At 35.1% G+C, this 19,085-nt stretch overlaps 1 protein-coding gene across 4 annotated transcripts in view; it reads left to right on the top strand.

The window, feature by feature from the left end:
• The window catches only part of LOC145263723 (ras-related protein M-Ras-like), a 111,526-nt gene that overhangs the window by 64,765 nt on the left and 27,676 nt on the right, over positions 1 to 19,085 (top strand). For all 4 annotated transcript variants that reach the window (XM_080120690.1, XM_080120691.1, XM_080120692.1 and 1 more), the window contains exon 3: positions 6,840 to 6,993. In XM_080120690.1, the coding sequence (XP_079976816.1) occupies positions 6,840 to 6,993 (154 nt within the window). The remainder of the gene's footprint in view (positions 1 to 6,839; positions 6,994 to 19,085) is intronic.

Below are 19,085 nucleotides of genomic sequence, written 5' to 3'. Positions count from 1 at the left end.
AATTGCAAATTGAATCTTGTACCTTTGTTTTTAAAGCCTATAGTAAAAACATTTTGTTTAACAATTTTCATGCCTTGGATGGAATGCTTTTCTAACTTGTATCTTATCTTTTTAAGATTATATTCTAAAACTTTCCTTCGCTCTATTTCAGTTTGTATTTCTCCTCACACCACAATTCATTTTTGCAACCTCCCCCTTTGTATTATTACAGGTCTGAATATTCTCTCTGTTTCAGTTTGTATTTCTCCTCACACCACAACTCATTTTTTTCAACTCCCTCTTTGTAATACAGGTCTGAATAATGAGAAAATCTGAATTTTTTTAACAAAAACTTTAAAATAACTTTTTTAGATTAAATTTTTTTTAAACTTTCAGAAAAGAAAATCTTTAAAATTTAACAAGGAATATATTTCATATAGGTTTCATTAACAAATATTCAGTACATAACGAGAAAAATAGAGATGAAAATTTCAAAAGGACTGTATAACTGGTTACGGTCAATAGTAGTTCTCACCAGTGAAAGTTTTTGTTATTGTTATTCTATTATTATTATTATTATTTAGAACATTTTTTGTCCTGCCCTTTCGCACAAGGACTAATATATATATATATATATATATATATATATATATATATATATATATATATATCGCTAGAGACAAGGCATGAAACCACTTGGTGTAAGGAGCTAACAAGAACGAAAGCTGATTATCACAAAGACAGGAGGTGTCTACTGGCCTTAGTCTTGAAAAGACCAAGACTGTAAGTAGAAGAAAAACAGTGAGTTCCAATACCTTGCAGTTTTTGAACCAAAGCTACTAGAATAGGAAGCTGTATTACAATGAGGTATTAAAGCCTCTACATTGTATTGCCTTCTATATGTTACCTTTTTATACACACTATACAATTCTTCAAGCAAACTACATTAACTTATTAATTATCATTTGTTGAATAAATATTTTTTTTTTTTGCTAAACAATCAGTAATTAACAAGAAACAAAATAATTACATAGAAATAAATAAAATCTAATATACTTATGATATCAATCGTCTAATATAAATACAAACAAGGACATTCAAGTCATGATCTTTATATAAATATTATGAGACAATTTCACACTAGGGTTGCTGAGTGTTGTTGCGTCTTTTAAAATTCATAATTACAATTTTATTCAGAAGAAAAATCCATTTGTTACAACAATAATGAAGACCACGTGGTTGTCAGCCAGAGTCAAAATAAAACATCAAATTCCACTTTTTCGCTGTAGATGTCTCCAGATTCCAAGAAAATTTCTACTCTAATAAATTCTTTTCATTGGACCGCTTGCATTTGGAATTTCCTTCTGACTCCCTGTTAACCTGACTGTATCAAAATGCAGAAATTTAAATGTAATGCGAACAAATATATTTCTGCATAATTCCCTGCTAAAGTTGTCTTCTATAACTCTGACTTTTAATCACAGTAGTTCCTTATCTTTCAATACATTGTTTGGCAGAATAAAAGTTTACAAAAAGGAAAGACAGTAAATGGATGATCATGGTCTGTGCAGTGCATACTCAAAAACACAGTAGTAGTAGTAGTAGTAGAAATTTTATTATTAGTAGTAGAAGTAGTAGTATTTTTAGGAGAAGTAGTATTATTTGTAGTTCAAGTATTCTTTGTGGTAGAAGTACTATTATTTGCAGTAGAAATGGTATTATTTATCGTTGAAGTATTATCTTTAGTAGAAGTATTATTTGTAGTAGAAGTAGTATTATTTGTAATAGAAATAGTATTATAAACAATTTTTTTGTTGTTGTTTACAAATTCTGACCTCTGCAGAGTGAAAAGTTTAATTGCAAGAGGATATTGATTCGTCGCTGAAGCAAAAAACATCCATCGCTAAATATCAAATCAATTTTCCAGCCTTTCTTTATTGGAAATTTTCCAGAGAATTAAACACAGAATATAGTTTCCCTTTTTATTGACATATTGTTTTCTTAGCAGATAATCAATAATACGCTAAGGCATTTCATGCTTGCACGTATGTTATCACCTTTCAGACACCTCTAAAAATATGAGATAGTTCAATAAGCAAAGATGATGATTGGTAATTAATTTGATGTCGCTAAGGTAAACAATTAGATTTTTCCCATTTTAAAAAAAATGAAATTATATTGTCTTGTTGACTAAAACTGTGCAATTTTAAATAATTATATTTCCAAAAGTTTTATTTATTTGAAAAAATTTTTCTTTTCTTTTTTTTCTTTTTTTTTATATTACATTTTAACCCCAAAACAAGGCACATTGCCACTTTGGTGTAGGGGGCTACTATCAGGGACATGAGCTACTGGGATACTATGTAGGGAGTTGGGCAGCAAGATGTCGGTTCACGTTACACTTAAGCTTCTACATACCAGTAAAGTTGGGGAAGCAGGGACCCGGGAGGGAATTCCAAAGTCTAGCAGTTCTGGGGAAAAGTTACTGGAGTAGAAGGCTCTCTTACATCTAGGGATCTACTGTGTAGGGGTGGGATTTAGCTGCTTGTCAGGTTTGTTGAGGGTATTTACACCTTGGGGGCACAAGTGTTTACAGTTCGTCGGAGCATTCACCGTTAAAATACTTGTAGAACAGGCAGAGAGATGCAACATTTCATCGGTGGAACAGAGCCTGAAGCTTAGATGACAGTTCAAAACCTATCAGGTTGGAGACTCTCTTTTGGACCTTGTCTAGGAGCGAGAGACTAGTAGCAGATGCACTCCAAATATGACAACAATACTCCATACATGGGTGAATGGTGGCCTTATAAAGATACAGGATACTTTTGGGCCTTAGTAGCTTTCTAGCACGGTAGAGAGAGCCTACCTTCCTCGCAGCAGTCCTGGCAATGCTCTCAATGTAATTGTTCCAACTCATGCTTCCGGTGAACGTTAGGTCGAGGAGTTTAAAAGAAGTACTTTCAGTTAATGAATCTTTGGCCATTGCTATTTGTGGTAGAGAAGGTTTCTTGTAATTATTGAAGGAAACAAGTTTAGTCTTGGCAGCATTGAATCCCTTTTTTTCTAATTATTTTTACGATAATTAAACAAAAAAATATTTATATAATACTAATGGGATGGGGGGCGGCTTTGCCCGTTTGTAAAATACGCTAAAATATGATATTTTAATTTGTCCAGATTTCGTATATATTAGTATAGAGCTGTGATTTCAAAAGTAAAAAAAAAAGTATTTGGATGCCATCAGCTAGAATCGAAACCGAAAGTTAAACTAGCATTCAAAGCTGGTGACATTATCACTTTACCAACATAACACGCATATGAACTGATAAAAAATAAACTAAGATAAATGTACAAAATGTATTACGAATTTTTCAATTTTAACCCCTTTTTGATCCCTTAAAAACTATTTTAACCGGCTAAAGACCTATAAAAGAATGGTCTATAAAACCCCCAATCATTTGAGGCCCCTAGCACTGCTCTGCAACTTTTAGTTTCGGAGGAGATAGAGTTTGAAAATATGGAAACAGACAGACAGACGTAGTGGGTTTTATAAATTAGATTTTTTAAAGAATTACTTTGCTACAATTTTACATAAATAAAGAAGAAACATATTCATTTTATTTGTTGTAATTAAATAGGAAAAAAGAAATTGTTAGGATGCGCACGCTGTGTCTAGCCATATAGTGAGGGCTAGCTGTGCCTGAATTGAATTCCTCCATGTAGAAAAAATTGAACTTATAAATATTTAGCAGCACCTGTTGAACGTTTACAAAGCTGATGCAGTTGATGTTAACACAGTTAGGAGATGGATTCATTGATTTCAGAGTTGTGACAAAGCACACTCCGGACTTTTACGTTAAAAGAGGCTAGAAAAAGTTCATTGAGAATGATGGTGACTGTGTAGAAAAATAAATTCTGGAGCACAAAAGGTTGCTCGTGTTAATGGTACCACTTCCATATTTGTAGCTTTTCAACATTTTGGTTTTTGAGTTTAAAAAAGTTAGGAGGCCTTCCTTTTGGAACGACCCTCATATATTATCCTTATAGATAATGTACAAACAGAAAGTACTTCTATTTTGCTATCCAATTTACATGTGTGTCTATGGTGAGTACAGACACATGAGTAAATAAGCTGTAAAGAGAATTACTCTTTCTTTTAATACTCACATAGACATTACAAAAATATTAGAAAGTGGTTGAATCAACATAGAGTGAGAGGAAATAAGAGAAATACATAGATGTGGTGACTTGTTCAGTTAATTATAATTTATGATTAATTAGAAGAATTAAAATGGATTTTGTATTATTTGGATTCGTCGAACCACTGTTTTCATCTTGAGTGCAGTAGATATAGTACTTGGTAAAAGTTAGTTGCAAAAGTTACATGCTTTTGGAGGTTGAAGGTTCAGTCTTCCAAGTTTGACAGAAAGATTTCCGAATTCAAAAAGATACACCTAAAGAAGGTCAGAGGTTATATTGACTGGGTTTCTAACAGTATTTTGTATATTTGTTTTAGTTTTAAGTCATTTTCAAAACTTTGAATGTTAGGAGCCAAGTCACCACCATTTTTCTTGTTCTCACGTAATATTTTTCGAACCGATTAAACGTTTTAGAGAGAGTAAAACCACTAAAAGGTTTTCCAGATAGGTAGAAGAGTAATTTATCTTGCCTTTGTTAACATTTATTTGTTATGTATTTGAAATTTTGACTACTTTTTCGAATCTCTGTGGATTGTAAAACAAACCCAGATCAGCAGAAATGTTGTGAAAATAGCATTCAAGATGAAAACAGTAGTCCAAAAAATCCAAATAATACAAATAATCAATCTTTATCTAAAAAAGTTAGAACTGTAAAATAGATTTTTTTCAAGCATAACTCAATCTCAGAACTGAGATATACTCTAGTATGTATTTTATTTGATGTAGACAGGGTGGCTCATAAGTCACTTTACAGTTTGAAAATGAAACAACTTTTTCTTAAATGAGTGTATTTAATTAATTCTTTTTTATTAGACAGTTTAGAGTGTGGAAATTTGTTCTGACTTGATTACAAAAAAATAATATCTTTTAAGTAGCCTCCATTCTCGGCTTAGCAAAGTCGAGCTCTTTCTAAGCTATTCTCCATGAAAGTTCTTAACACCGGAAGTTGTAGGGAAAGAATTTCCTGTTGTATATTTGCCTTAAGTTCTTAGATAGTGCAAAGCTTATTTGCATACACTTTGTCTTTAAGATATCCCCAAAGCCAAAAGTCTGGTGTTGTCAAATCAGGTGAACGTGAAGGCCATTCAAAATCGGAATTTCGAGAGAATTTGCGATCCTGAAACATTACAGTTAACAACTGTATGGTGACTCCATAGCTGTATGTGCAGTTGCTCCATCTTGTTGCCACTAATACCCTGGCATGTTTGCTGAGATTGAACAAAATTCACTAGGATATCTTTGTATTCCTCAACAGTTACAGTCGCAACATTTTCATTCGTATCTTCAAAGAAGAAGAAGAAAGGGCCCAATAACCCTTTCTGAGGATGCTCCATACCATACTAATTTTAACTGGACTTCTCTTAAGCCGTAGTAGGCAACCCATCTAGTGATAGCATCACGATAAAAAAATACCCTTGATAGCCCTAGCAAAGCATCAAGTATTCAGCTACAGACAAGATTTGAATTACACTACAATCTCGTGTAATGAGTTCAATCTCGGCTGCAGCTGCATGTAACGTTACGTTTAACTAGGTGCATTGAAGTCGCATGAATTATGCATGGATTTTCAGTGCCCCAGAATGTGATATTCTACTTATTGACATACCCATTCATATGGAAATGACTCCTCCCATGATCAACTTGGGAATAAACTCAGTGTCATTTCTTGCAATTTCCTGAAACCTGGCAGCGTAATTTAGTTGTTTCTGAAAGTCTCGTGGTTGTAAAGATTGCACTAATTGAACCAGGTAAGGCTACATGTCCAAGTCTCTTTGAATGTGCTATAGAGTACTCTATGAGAAGGCACGTTCTTGAGAACGCCTTCGAATGGATGTGGTTGGGTTCTCTTTAATGCTACACTTTACATCTTCAGTATTTTCAGTTATACGTACTGAGTGACCTCGTCCACATCTAGACCTATTATTTATAGAGCCCTTCTCTTGAAAACACGTCACTAAGTTCATTATTGCAGGCCTACTAGAAGGATGTGGAACATTAAAATGGCGCATGTAATATCTTTGCGTTGCAACAATTGACCGTCCAATTTCAAAGTAAAATTTAATTATCTTCACTAAGATTCTATTTTATAATTCTGAAAAGAAAAATTCAAATATATTAATAGAAAAAATTTTTTTTAAATGTAAAGTGACTTATGGGGCCACTGTGTATATGCAGGAAAAAAGCTTTAGGGAAACAAACGTTGATTGATTCAGATTTAGTATAATAATAGTTTAAAGATCATTGATTAATTGATTTGGCGCTATGAGTGGTTCTCCATAGCCACTATTTGAAGGAACACCCTGACCCTGATCTTGGTCAGTCAAGCCAGCAGGACATCTAATAAAATTTCCTGAAATTACAAAATAACAATTTTTATTTTCAAATTTGGTGATTGAAAAAGTTTTTGTATGAACTTTTAAATTTAAATTATATTTTGTTGTATTTATTATATTTAATTCGTATTTATTTAAATAAAAAAATTTTAAATAAATTAATTGAAAAAAAAAAAGACTTCTGGGATCATTTTTCCGTTTTGTTATAATTTTTGCTTCCTATATTGTATTCATCTCTATTTAAAAGGTCATTGTCACCTTGCATGTGTGCGGATTTTCTTTTTTTTTTTTTTTCGTTTCACTATTATTACATGATTTTTCTTTTCAGTATTGGACACGGCTGGCCAAGAAGAGTTTAGTGCTATGCGAGAACAATACATGCGCACAGGAGATGGGTTCCTACTTGTTTACTCTGTCACAGACCGACACAGTTTTGAGAGTATCAAAAATTTCCATACCCAAATTTTACGGGTGAAAGACAGGTAAAAACTACTTTTTGTGTCATACTGAAATTGCTTGATGAGAAAAATATTTTTAACAGAAAAGAAACTTTTTTTTTTTAACTTAAAAACCAGCTGCACCTACCAGAGTTTTTGTTTTAATTATTAATCTCATAGCCAGAGTTGGAGAAAATATCAACTTCATCCCCTAATGTCAATTCCTCTTACTACTACCAGTGCCACAGGGTTCCAGTATTTTGTAAGGTACGAGGTGTCTTCAATAAGTTTCCACATTTTTTCCATATGGGTACTTTTATCGATAGTAAACACATGAAACTCTAGTCCCCCTTCGAAGTAATCTCCTCCAGCTGCAATGCACTTGTTGTACCATTCCAACAACTTCTGGAAAGCCCCATAGATGTCCTCTTGTGAGAGAGTGTCAATGACCCTTGTCACAGCCTAATTCATTTCCTCAATTGTTTCATAACGAAAGCCTCTAAGGTTTTCCTTGAGTTTAGGGAATAATTAAAAGTCACAGGGTGCAAGGTCTGGAGTATAGGGAGGGTGAGGAACTGTCTTGATGCCCATCTTGGTCAAATAGTCTGTGACAAGAGTGGAGTTTTGAATTGGTCATTCGCACAAATCTTCTGCATCTTCAGTTCCCCACAAATAATTGTGTTTCAATTCCCACATTGACATCAAACTGTGCACTTATTGTCTCTATAGATACATGAAATTCTTTATTTGGCCAATTTGGTGTTCTGACTTCCTTAATCCTCCCACACTTCATCATCCCTCATAGACTCCCTGCTTTCATTGAATCTCTTATGCCACTCAAAAACTGATGCTCAATTCATGCAAGATGGTCCAAAAGCCGTCTGAAGCATGCCATACATTTTTATTTTTCCAATTTTAAAACAGAATTTTATTGCATATCATTGTTCCAAAGTGTTCTCACATCCAGATTGCATTTTTTAAATACACCAGCTGTAACAATCAGGCTTTAGTAGGGTGTATTCCTGTTCCTGCTGTAGCTGTTCCTTTGAACCTGAAATCATAAAAATTGGTCAGTCACCTCATAAGACATATAGCAATAACATACTGAATTTTCAAGAGTCTATGATAATTTTAAATGCCTGTACCAAAAAGTCTGAAAACTTATATAAGGTACCTTGTATATAGATTTTAACTACACCATTTGTAAACTTTACAGTTGCTCAAATATGTAATAATCATACACATTCTCTTTAATCAAAAGAAATTCTAAAATTTAATGAGTTGTTATAGACAGAATATAAATATATAAGGAGTAATTTTATGCAACCAGCGTTGTCTGGGATGCAATAAAATCATTTTAATTTTTATTTGTTTGCATATTTTAAAACTTATTCAGAAAAATAAATAAAATTTTAGTTGACAGGGAGATAACTCTTTTAATATTCTTTAATTACAGATAGGAGTAATTTTACTCACCCACCTCCCTTCTCTAGTAAGTTAACTAAGATCAGGTGTATGTTTAATTTTTTTTATTTACATTAGCCTTAAAAACAACCATGTTATAGTCAATTGGAAAGCAGTCCCACGTTAGTGTGTTCTGCAGACTGACAGTTCTAGGAAAGAAACTTTGATCATGGAATTTTCACTTAGTTTTAGGTGCAGATAAAGAGTAAGAAAAATTGTTGACAGTTGTTGTAGCAAGATAAGTGTTTGTCGCAAATATTTTTACAGGGAGAAACCATAGATTGAAGTTCAGTTGAGCACTTTTCATGAAAATATCAACAGAACAGACATAGACTTACAACGCCTCTTCTGTGAGGAAGTAGGGACACGAAAGGTCTTCACCCACTAGCTTTAAAGATGGTTTTATACCCTGTCAAAGTAGGAAAAGATACTCTTAGCAGCTCCTGCTCAGATGTGGCAACAGTACTCCATCTTAGAATGTTTTTGGCTCTTGTACAGATAGAGGATTATGTCAAGGGTAAGATTCTTTCTGGAGCGGTAGAATGATCCAATTATTTTTTCCAGCAACTTTGGCAATGAATCTGATGAAAAAATTCTGTTTTAATTACCAATGTCATAGGCACAATCTTCTCTCCAGTGTTAATTCCTCTTACTGCTACTAGAATCACTGGGTTCTAGTATTTTGTAGGGTACATAGATTTTAGCTACATCGTTTGTTAGAAATGATCAAATGTAAAAATTACCTACAGTTTTTTGGATCAAAGGAAATTCTAAATTTAATGAGATGTTCTAGAGAGGATACAAATATATAAGGACTACTTGTATACAACCGGTGTTACTTGGGATGCATTAAAATCATTTTAATTTTTATTTGTTTGCATATTTTTAAACTTATACAGAAAAATAAATAAAATTTTAGTTGTCAGGTAGACTGTAGTGAGAAACTATTCCGATTATCTGGATTCACTGGACTACTGTTCTCATCTTGAGTGTCATTTTCGCAATACCTCCGACCTTCTTCAGGTGTATCTTGTCGAACTCGGGAATTTGGACAGAATTTCAAACAGAACCCTTTTTTTACTTCATGGGAGTAACATGTTCTCGTCCCGTCAGCCATAATTGGGTAGATGTCCTAAGTAATTCGCAATTGTATTTTTCAGTCATCCACACCGAGAATTGAACCTTCAACTTTCAGGAGAATATCACTTTCACAATTGATTTTTCCAAGTTCTCTAACCACTGCACCACAGGTTCTTGCTCCTGAAGGTGCTTGCTAAGATAGTCGACAAATTGATTTTTTAAATATGTCCTTTGAAGCAAAAACAATATTACGTATGTAACTGTCATACCGAAAATAGTAATATATCCAAAAATAATGGACATTCATTGAGTAGAAAGTTATTTATGGTTAAAAGTAATTTTTACGCAAAATTGGGTAAAATTGCATTTTTCTTAAACATTCTGAAGTAGACAGTAAGAGTCTATACACAGGGGGCATAACCTGGAATGAATATTTTAGATTACTTGTTCATGGCTGCAGTATTTGTTATCCATAACAATATACTTTTTTGGTGCTAGTGCAGAAAGTGATCCGCGCTATTTTTTAAATCGTATTTCCAAGATTAATTAAAGTTTTATGATATGTTTTTTATTCAATTGTAAGGTTGAAGTATAGAATAGGTACAAAGCACCCTCCCCTCCCCATGTTAAGAATGGCTTTTTAAATAATAACGTTATTATTTACGTCCGGATCACTCTCTGCACTAGTACCACTTTTTTTACTAAAAACACAATAGCAGTTGTTCTACTTGATGAATTTTCGTAATTTTTGGATATATTACTATTTTCGACATGACAATTAAGTACATAATATTGTTTTTTGCTTAAAATGACATATATTTTTTTAAAAGTCGATTTGTCGACTCTATCTTAACAAGCACCATTAATTCTATTAATAATTATAATAAACAAACTATAAATGAAATTATTGCTATGGTATTTGTTAATGTCATTTTTAAATTATAAATGACTAATATTAATTTACTAGCAGTTCAGCCCGGCTTTGCTCAGGACCTATGTATTGTTCATAACTTTACGTGCATATGTATATATACATATTAAAAAGTTTGATTCATATCCAGGTAACCTACATCTAAGATTTCAAATGTTTAGACCTAAAATTGGTGGAGGAGTTTGGTAGAGTTTTCAAATGTCAAATCGTTGAACTTTGACTCTTTGACAGCCAAATTTCTGGCTGAAAACCAATTAAAGAGATTTTTCCAAATCTCAGTACTCTTTATGTCAAATCTCGAGTTTATAGACTGAAAATTGATAGAATAGTTTGTTAGGGAAATCTACACACACAGACACATACACACACAGACAGGTTCACTTACATCTGCAAGTAAGCCATATTAAGTATATATATCTATATATTAGTCATCCACATACAGCACTGTTTTGCTATATCACAGCTCATCAGTGTGGTTAGGCTAGCAACTACGTCAAGTTAGATTTGAAACTTGACTGCCGAGATAACAGTCGGTGCTCCCAAACATTATACTATTCGGCTGCTGCTAATTAACAATGTTCAAACATTGTTCAAACACCTCAGCTCCATTTTTTTTTTTTTTTTGCACAAAGAGCATCGTTTAATATGCTGGTGGCAGTTTGTTTATCACTTCCCAATATACTCAACCCCAAAATAGGGAGCATTTATAGTCATCCACATACAGTACTGTATATATATATATATATATATATATATATATATATATATATATATATATATATATATATATATATATCCGCGGATTAAGGACTATCCACTTATCTAGTGTTTCTTTTTCAGATTAAATATGTTTTTAACTCATTTCAAAGTGGTTTTTAACATGTTTTATCAACTGTTTGCTCGTATTATAAGCTCTATCTCCTATTTGGTTTTATCAAGCTTTTACATCTGGCTGAGATAACTTTATATATATTAATTCTTTAATATTTATAATATACTTTAATTTTACCATCTTGGATCATTTTCGTAAATTTAATTGTAGTTTTTATTTTATATATATATATATATATATATATATATATATATATATATATATATATATATATATATATATATGGAATAAGCCTGATTAATTTTGAATTTATAGAGGCATTGTAATTTATATTCATTTAGATTTATTATTTAGCATTATACACTATTTTCCATTTGTAAAAGAAATCGAGATAGTCGTCTACCAAAAATTCAAAATATGAAGGGCCATTGAAACAAAGAAAGTGTCGCTTAATATTAAAAGTTGATAAGATTCAATACCATTTATAAATATGTCCTTCGTCTGTCTGTAGTCTTATGAATTTAAGTTTCTGTCTAGGAGTGACCTCATTTTTTGCAACTGTTTTCATGAAGGAGGGGCTTCAGTTTGTGGCATTGGTCTAGAGTAAGTCAGGGGCTACAATTATTAATAGAATGGTCAAGTGAAGAGAGGAACCACTTGTCAGCTTCCATGAAGTGGTCAGTTACACACTGGTCATTTCCTGTCAATGACTACTTGTAAGCCCTTCCCACTTTTTCCAACCTCCACGTCTCCATTTCCTCTCTCTTATTTCCCTATAACTATGTCGAGTTCTTCACTCACTATTTCAAACTCAGTTGATTGCTGAAAATTAATACTTTCTCCATCATTGCACTCCAGTCGACAGGGGATAACCCCTTTCCCCCATCCCATTTTGTCTTTATAAAATTATTTTTACAAAGAAAATAATTAATTTTTAAAAAATCCTTTATGACCTGCTTGAACTAATTCATTCAGTCTTATATAAATTAATATAATGGCATAAATAAAGTGGGAATTGAATCAAACACACCTTGTACGCATTAGTTCAGTATTTTGGTAGATGTCAGATATCTCCAGATTACAACTGTCCATTGCTTACATTCAGTATGCCCTCATCTAAAATTACCAATAAATATTTTTTTTAATCCTTTACATCATAATTCAGGTCATTAAGGGTTAATAGTCATTCATCACTCAATCCCCTTCCAGGATACTCCCCCTTTCCACTATCCTTATTTACTTGCCTCTCCACGAGGAAAAAGTTAGACACAAGGCCAGTTTTTAATGTGAGGAATATCCAGCTTTTCAAAACAATGCACTCTGGATTCGGGCAAAAATTAAATTTGCCTCAATTTAGAAGGATTTCTTCACTGACTAAGGTCAAGAGAGATAATACATATTATCAAAACAGATACTGCACTTTGCTCATATTCAGAAGGTTCCTTCTGCTTTGTCTTTACAAAATTGTTTTTGCAATGAAAATAAAATTTTCAGGGCTAAAAGCAACGCAAGAATAAGAGTTAATGAGATGAATGTATTGTCGTTTTTGGGGGTTTTTTTTACACAAGAATCCCCACTTATCAAGGCCTGGAAGCCACTCGAGGATAAGGGTTAATGGGTATACATTAGTCAATGTGATTATAGCATAATAAACATAAGTAGTGGGAATTTTGTAAATTGGATTACTTAGGGAGAAGGTTCATCAAAAACTTGTTTTTTATGCTGGACTTGAAGACAATCAGACTTGTTGAATGATATTAAATATTGCTAGAGGATTGGAAATGATGATCGGAATGTATAAAATATATGTAAGATTTATGACAAGTCATTGGATTTAAGGATGACTATGTTGTAGCCCACAGGGAAGTTGATTGGTTGAAAAGAAAAATATTAATTTTTTATTCTACAAATATTTGTGCTTCTTTGAAGGAAGATGAGTATAGTTTTTCAATATTGTTTGTTTACATTATTTATCCGTTTCCTTCATATTGTTTTATTTTTTTTTTACCAGTGAGTCACTACTTATCAAGATAAACAGGAAGTAAGTAGGGAGTGATCTCCCCTGAGAGCTATATATATATATATATATATATATATATATATATGTATATGTATATAGAGGACAGATAGCGACGGCCATTTGTTTTGTATATTGATCTTGGCAGCAAACTGGAAGAAACATTTTCCCACCTTACCTGGCGGTATGAATAGGATCAGCATTACACAGCATGGAAAGTTGTAAACACCACAGTGGATATTGAATGCACTCACCACCAAACACCATGTTGCAAGAAAGTGTGTCTCTATTGAAGCATCTTATTGAGTTTCAGAAAGAAAACATTGAGCTAAGAAAAGAGATGCCTTGCAGTCGTCCCAACAATACCTTCACCTGCCTCGTGGTAGTTACTGTTGGGGGCACTGAAGGTGATGTTGGGACGACTGGGAAACATCTCTTTTCTTAACTCGATGTTTTCTTTCTGAAACTCAATAATTTACTTCTTCGATAGACGCACACTTTCTTTCCCAAAATGCCGCAGGTGAAAAAAATGGAACAGCCTTAGGTAGCACTAGATACCACTGATAGAGAATGGGCATTGTTTTTGGACACATGGGCTCAATACTAAGATGTATACGATTTGAAGACCCAATCGCAATCCAGAATGAACTACAGGAGATGTCACCAAAAACAAACAGGCTACTCTTTGAATGGTAGTACCAGATACCTCAACTCTGTGTCCAAACAAACAAACTCGCTGGCAGTAAGTGGACTATTTAGATGACATGGTCGCCGGGAAGATGATAACTAGACTTTGAAATACAGGGCAGGAATTCATAGGATTAGCAAAACTTGATGGAGGCTTCCTTTCTAGGGCAATTGCTCTAGACATATCAAAGATAGGGTATGGCATGAAGGTCTACTTCACAAGATCTCCAGCTATGGAAGAGCTGGAAATGTCTTTTCAATTATTAAATCATTTCTCTCTGATAGGTTCATAAGAGTAGTGGTTGATGGGCAGAAATTAGAAGCTCATAGTATTAATGCCAGAGTCCCTCAAAGTTCCAACCTGGGTCCAACTCACTTCCTGATTTACATCAATGATCTTCCAAATCATATCCTTAGATCATTCGTAGACATTTATGCTGACGACACTACTATCTATGACAGCACATCAAAGGCCACAAATGACCAAGTTCTCTCTGGTTCTCTCTCCTCTGATTTTGAGTATGTGGTACAATGGAGAAAAAAGTGACTGGCTACTTTTAATGCATCTAAAACCAAGCTTCTATCTTTACATCATAAACACTCTAATCCCCATCTGGTATCAATTGAAATGAATGGCTCTCATCTTGAGGAGGCTCCATGTTTTGACAAGCTTTTGGGCTTGACCTTTACTCCTGATCTAAAATGAAACACGTACATCAAATCTGTTACTAAGGTTGCTGGAAAAATAGTGGGATCCTTCTATTGATCCAATAGATATGTACCTGCTGATGCAATTCTCTACCTATATAAGAACCAGGTATGCCCAAGGATGGAGTATTGCCATCACATCTGGGCAGGAGCTGCTAGAAAGACCTTATACTGCCTTGACAGAGTTCAGAATAGACTTCGTAGCCTAGTGGGAGATGTCCTTTTCTCTTCCCTGCAACATCTTTCTCACAAAAGAGACGTTGTGAGCCTGTCTCTGTTTTATTATTATTTTTATGGCAAGTGATCGTCTGAGCTCCAATCTGTGGTCCCCCCCCATACCAAACATTCACAAGAAACACTTGTCTAGCTGAAAACACTATCAATAATTTCCTGCACTCTTTATCCCTTATGAACCTATCAGAGAGAAATGATTTAATAATTGAAAAGACATTTCAAGCTATACCATAACTGGAGATCTTGTGAAGTAGACCTTTATGCCATATCCTATCAAAGGCCTTTGATATGTCAAGAACAATTGCCCTAGAAAGGAAGCCTTCGTCGAGAGATTTGCTAATCCTATGAGATATAACCGTAAACACATCTGCTGTAGATCTAGCAGAACGGAAACCATATTGCATGGCACTAAGAAGGTTACTTTTTGCTCAGGTGGTTGACTATTACTCTATTTAACACAGATTCTGGTAACTTACTCATAATGCACGGGAGACTTATTGGTCTGTACTGAGAGGGAGATGATCGATCACGTAAATTCTTAAATACAGGGCATACTGATGAGATTTTCCAGGGTGTTGGGAAGCAATTCTCCTTAAGACAAGGCTTAAACAGCTTCGTAAGTATGGGAGCTCGTTCTGGTTGAAGCTTTTTCAACTGTATAATAGGAATACTGTCAGGGCCAGTTGCTTTACTGGAATTAAGGTTTTTGATTAGCTTGGCAACATCACACACAGATATTTGTATGTCACATAGCATGTTTTCTGATACAGGAGGAAATACAGGGGGTTGGAGGCCTAGGTTGCATAGGGTAGAATTAGCTGCAAAGTTCTTGACAAAGAGTTTGGCTTTGTCTGATGTTGACGAGATTACCTCAGGTCCATTGATGATAGTTGGGATAGAGCATACGCTTCTGTTCAGGATCCTGTTTGCTATTTGCCAAAACTGGTGGGAACCAAGCTGCTGCTCAGCCACTTTGGATTTGACGGACTGAGCATACAACTCTCTCATGTTCTTCATTACTCTTTTACAGTCGTTGCTGGCAGTCCTAAAAGCGGTTTTAGTCTCAGTACATCTGTTATGTTGGAAACAATGGAGAAAGTGATTTCTGTGTGCAATGGCAGCAGTACATTCTGGAGAGAACCGCAGGTGGCTGTTAGGTTTTTGCTGGAATTTTTTCGAGGGTATGAAACGGTCTATACCTACAATTAACCATTCTGTCAAGTTTGATACTATAGAGGACACATCCTGTGTTAACATGGAACACAGATGTAGATCTGATATAAATGTATGGAAGCTATCCCTGTCAGCTATAGAGTATCGATATACAGTACGATGGAGAGGTACGTCTGAGGACTTATTGCTTCCAAATTTCCCGACCTCACTATCGCGGAATAGCTCCTTGAGAAACATAAAGGAATTGCTCCCTTGTGAATGCCTGCGCAGAACATCTGTCCTTAGAAACAATGGCTAATGGAAAATTTTAAATCAAATGCATTCATCACATATCTGTAGTGAATGGGAACAAATGATGAGACGGATGGAACACCGGTTGTCATGCGATATTATAAATTTAGCGCTAATATCGAACTTGGTAGACTTTTTAAGTCCACATTATGCTACGAACAGGATTCTTGTAAGTTTATTCAGAATCGTTTCTCTTTGAGGACATCCACATGACGCTATCCCATTATTTGAGGTTGACATGTCAGCTTTCAATATCTGTTGTGAGAAGTCGCAAAGGATTAACTCTACGTTTTTCATTGCCGACTCAGATAAGTAAAATCCTGACATGTTCTCTGATACGTAAACAACTTGTCTGGTTTCTTTAAGGCTAACTTCAATATGAGTAAAACTTATTCCCTTAATGTGTAGTAGGTCGTCTGTGATTCCATGTATCCTATGGGTAGTTGGTATTAGCACATCGCGAATGAATCCCAATACTTTCAGTATTTCAGGGCCACTCGAACATATTTGAGCACCAGTATCCGCGATGGCCTGGATATGGTGCATTTGACGGCAAGTCCCCTTATCTAAGGCACACACAAATTCAGCATGGAACTCTGGTATCAACGATACTTCGACATTTATGGAGGGTGGCAGTTGGGGGCGGGGGGGGGGCTTCTTTTGAATCTATCTCTGCTTTATGCAAGACGTGGTATTGCTACCAATTTCTGTCTTCGTTCATCAAGCGCTGGTCTTCCTCCTCCTCTGCTGACAAGTATTTTTGACTTGTGTCATGTTGAATCACTTGCTGACTCCGTTGTCAACCTTTCTGGTTTTTGACACACTTTTCATAAGTGTTCAGTAATCCTGCAATTATGGCATCTGAGTTCCTTCACTGGACAGTTTTTCTGTCCTTTTAACCTGTTGGAGGTGTGACGTCCTCCCACACTCTTCACAGGGTTTAATTCAAGGGGTCCTGGGAACCTCCCTTTCCTGAGACTGTTCCTTGTCAAACATCATTGAGCCAAACATCAAACATTCGTTTAGGCTGCTTTGCAAATGAGGAGTCAATGTATCTGTTGTCTTTAGACTAACTAGGTTGTGGAATTTCTGTCCCACTTTTGTCAAAATATTGGCTTCGGTCAACAAATTACACTGGTATTCTGTATTTGCAAGTCCAGCTACAAGTAGCCAGTCACCATGTCCTCTGAAGTTTATAGTTAGTTGGCAGCTCTCCTTAGGATATTGGATGGTAAAATTGCAAAACCTTGCTTGGGACTGAAACTTTGCTAAAAACTGCGGGACTCTCTCCCTTTTGCTGTCACATATTGTGGAATCTATATCTATGCACCTCTTGATGTAAACCTTTCACTGCCACGAGTCATATATGCCATAGGAGCTGTTCTTCTGTGGCTATATTGAGAGTTTCAGGCCCTACTAGTTTGAACAAAAATCTGTTTACTCGTTCAAGCAAGCTGTTCTTAATTCGTTGCATATTTCCACGGGGTCGGTTAAACTGCACATTTGTTTGTATCGGTATGGTATGTGTTGATGAATTAAGCCCAGTGCCTATCAGTGTAATCATCCTTGATCACTTGTCCGCTTTTTTAGTGTTGGGTCGGTTTGACACATTTTCCTTGCCGGCACGAAGCTCATTGTCTTCTTTCTGTTAATTTATCAACTGCTGAACTAGTTGCAAGTAATGTTCACCATTGCATTGTCCTGATGCCATTACTATTCCGATTTCAGTAAGAAAATTATTTGGTAAAAAATAAATCCTTCGTTTCTTTTTCTCTCTTAGTTTCCCCTCTCTGTCCTGCTCTAAGTAAATCTGTCGACCTAGTCCACAAATTCCAAAATTTCATCATGACAAGTTTCAAGAAAAAATACACGATTAAACCCGGTTCTCCAACTTCTAACGTAGACCCCTACTACCATGTCTCCTTCTCCAACATCAGGGGTCTACGTTCTAACCTTCCAGAGGTTGAAACCCAATTACAGGAGACTAAACCAGACCTTTTATTTTTAAGTGAAACTGGCATTGGACAGGCTATTTCCCTAGATGAGTTTGCAATTACAGGATACTCTAACTTAACTTCTAAATCTGACCCCCAAGATCGCCATGGGCATGGAATATGTGCCTATATTAAAGATAGCTTTCCATGTGGGAGGGACATCTCCAGGGAAGATCCTAACTTACCCTATATGTGCTTCCGGATTGCTTTAGCTCACACTACTGCATTTATATTTACTCTCTATCGCCCCCACAACAGCGGAGTTACTATCTTTCAAAGCATATCTGAGAAAATTGACCAAGTCCTTTCTACTTATCCTTCAGCTAACATTCACGTATGTGGAGATTTCAATGTTCACAACGTCGAATGGTTGACCCACTCAAACAAGACCGATGATGAGGGGAGGTTCTGTCATGATTTCTCCATTGCCTATGACCTCACTCAGATTGTTCAGGAACCTACCCGTGTGCCCGATAATGACGGCCAGTATGCGAGCCTACTAGACCTTTTTCTCACAACTTGCCCTGAACTATGTTCAGTTTCTGTTCTGTCGCCTCTTGGATCTTCCGACCACTCTGTTGTATCAATTAAGATAAAAATGAAATGTAATAAGTCCCCAGACGTACCACTTCATCGTACAGTATATCGATACACTAAGGCTGACTGGGATAGCTTCCGTACATTTATATCTGATCTACCTCTGCATTCCATGTTTAAAAAGGATGT

This window comes from Euprymna scolopes, chromosome 39 (genome assembly GCF_053919585.1).
Source record: "Euprymna scolopes isolate OS-2025 chromosome 39, ASM5391958v1, whole genome shotgun sequence".
Taxonomy (NCBI): domain Eukaryota; kingdom Metazoa; phylum Mollusca; class Cephalopoda; order Sepiida; family Sepiolidae; genus Euprymna; species Euprymna scolopes.
This window is presented reverse-complemented; position numbering and strand designations above follow the sequence as displayed.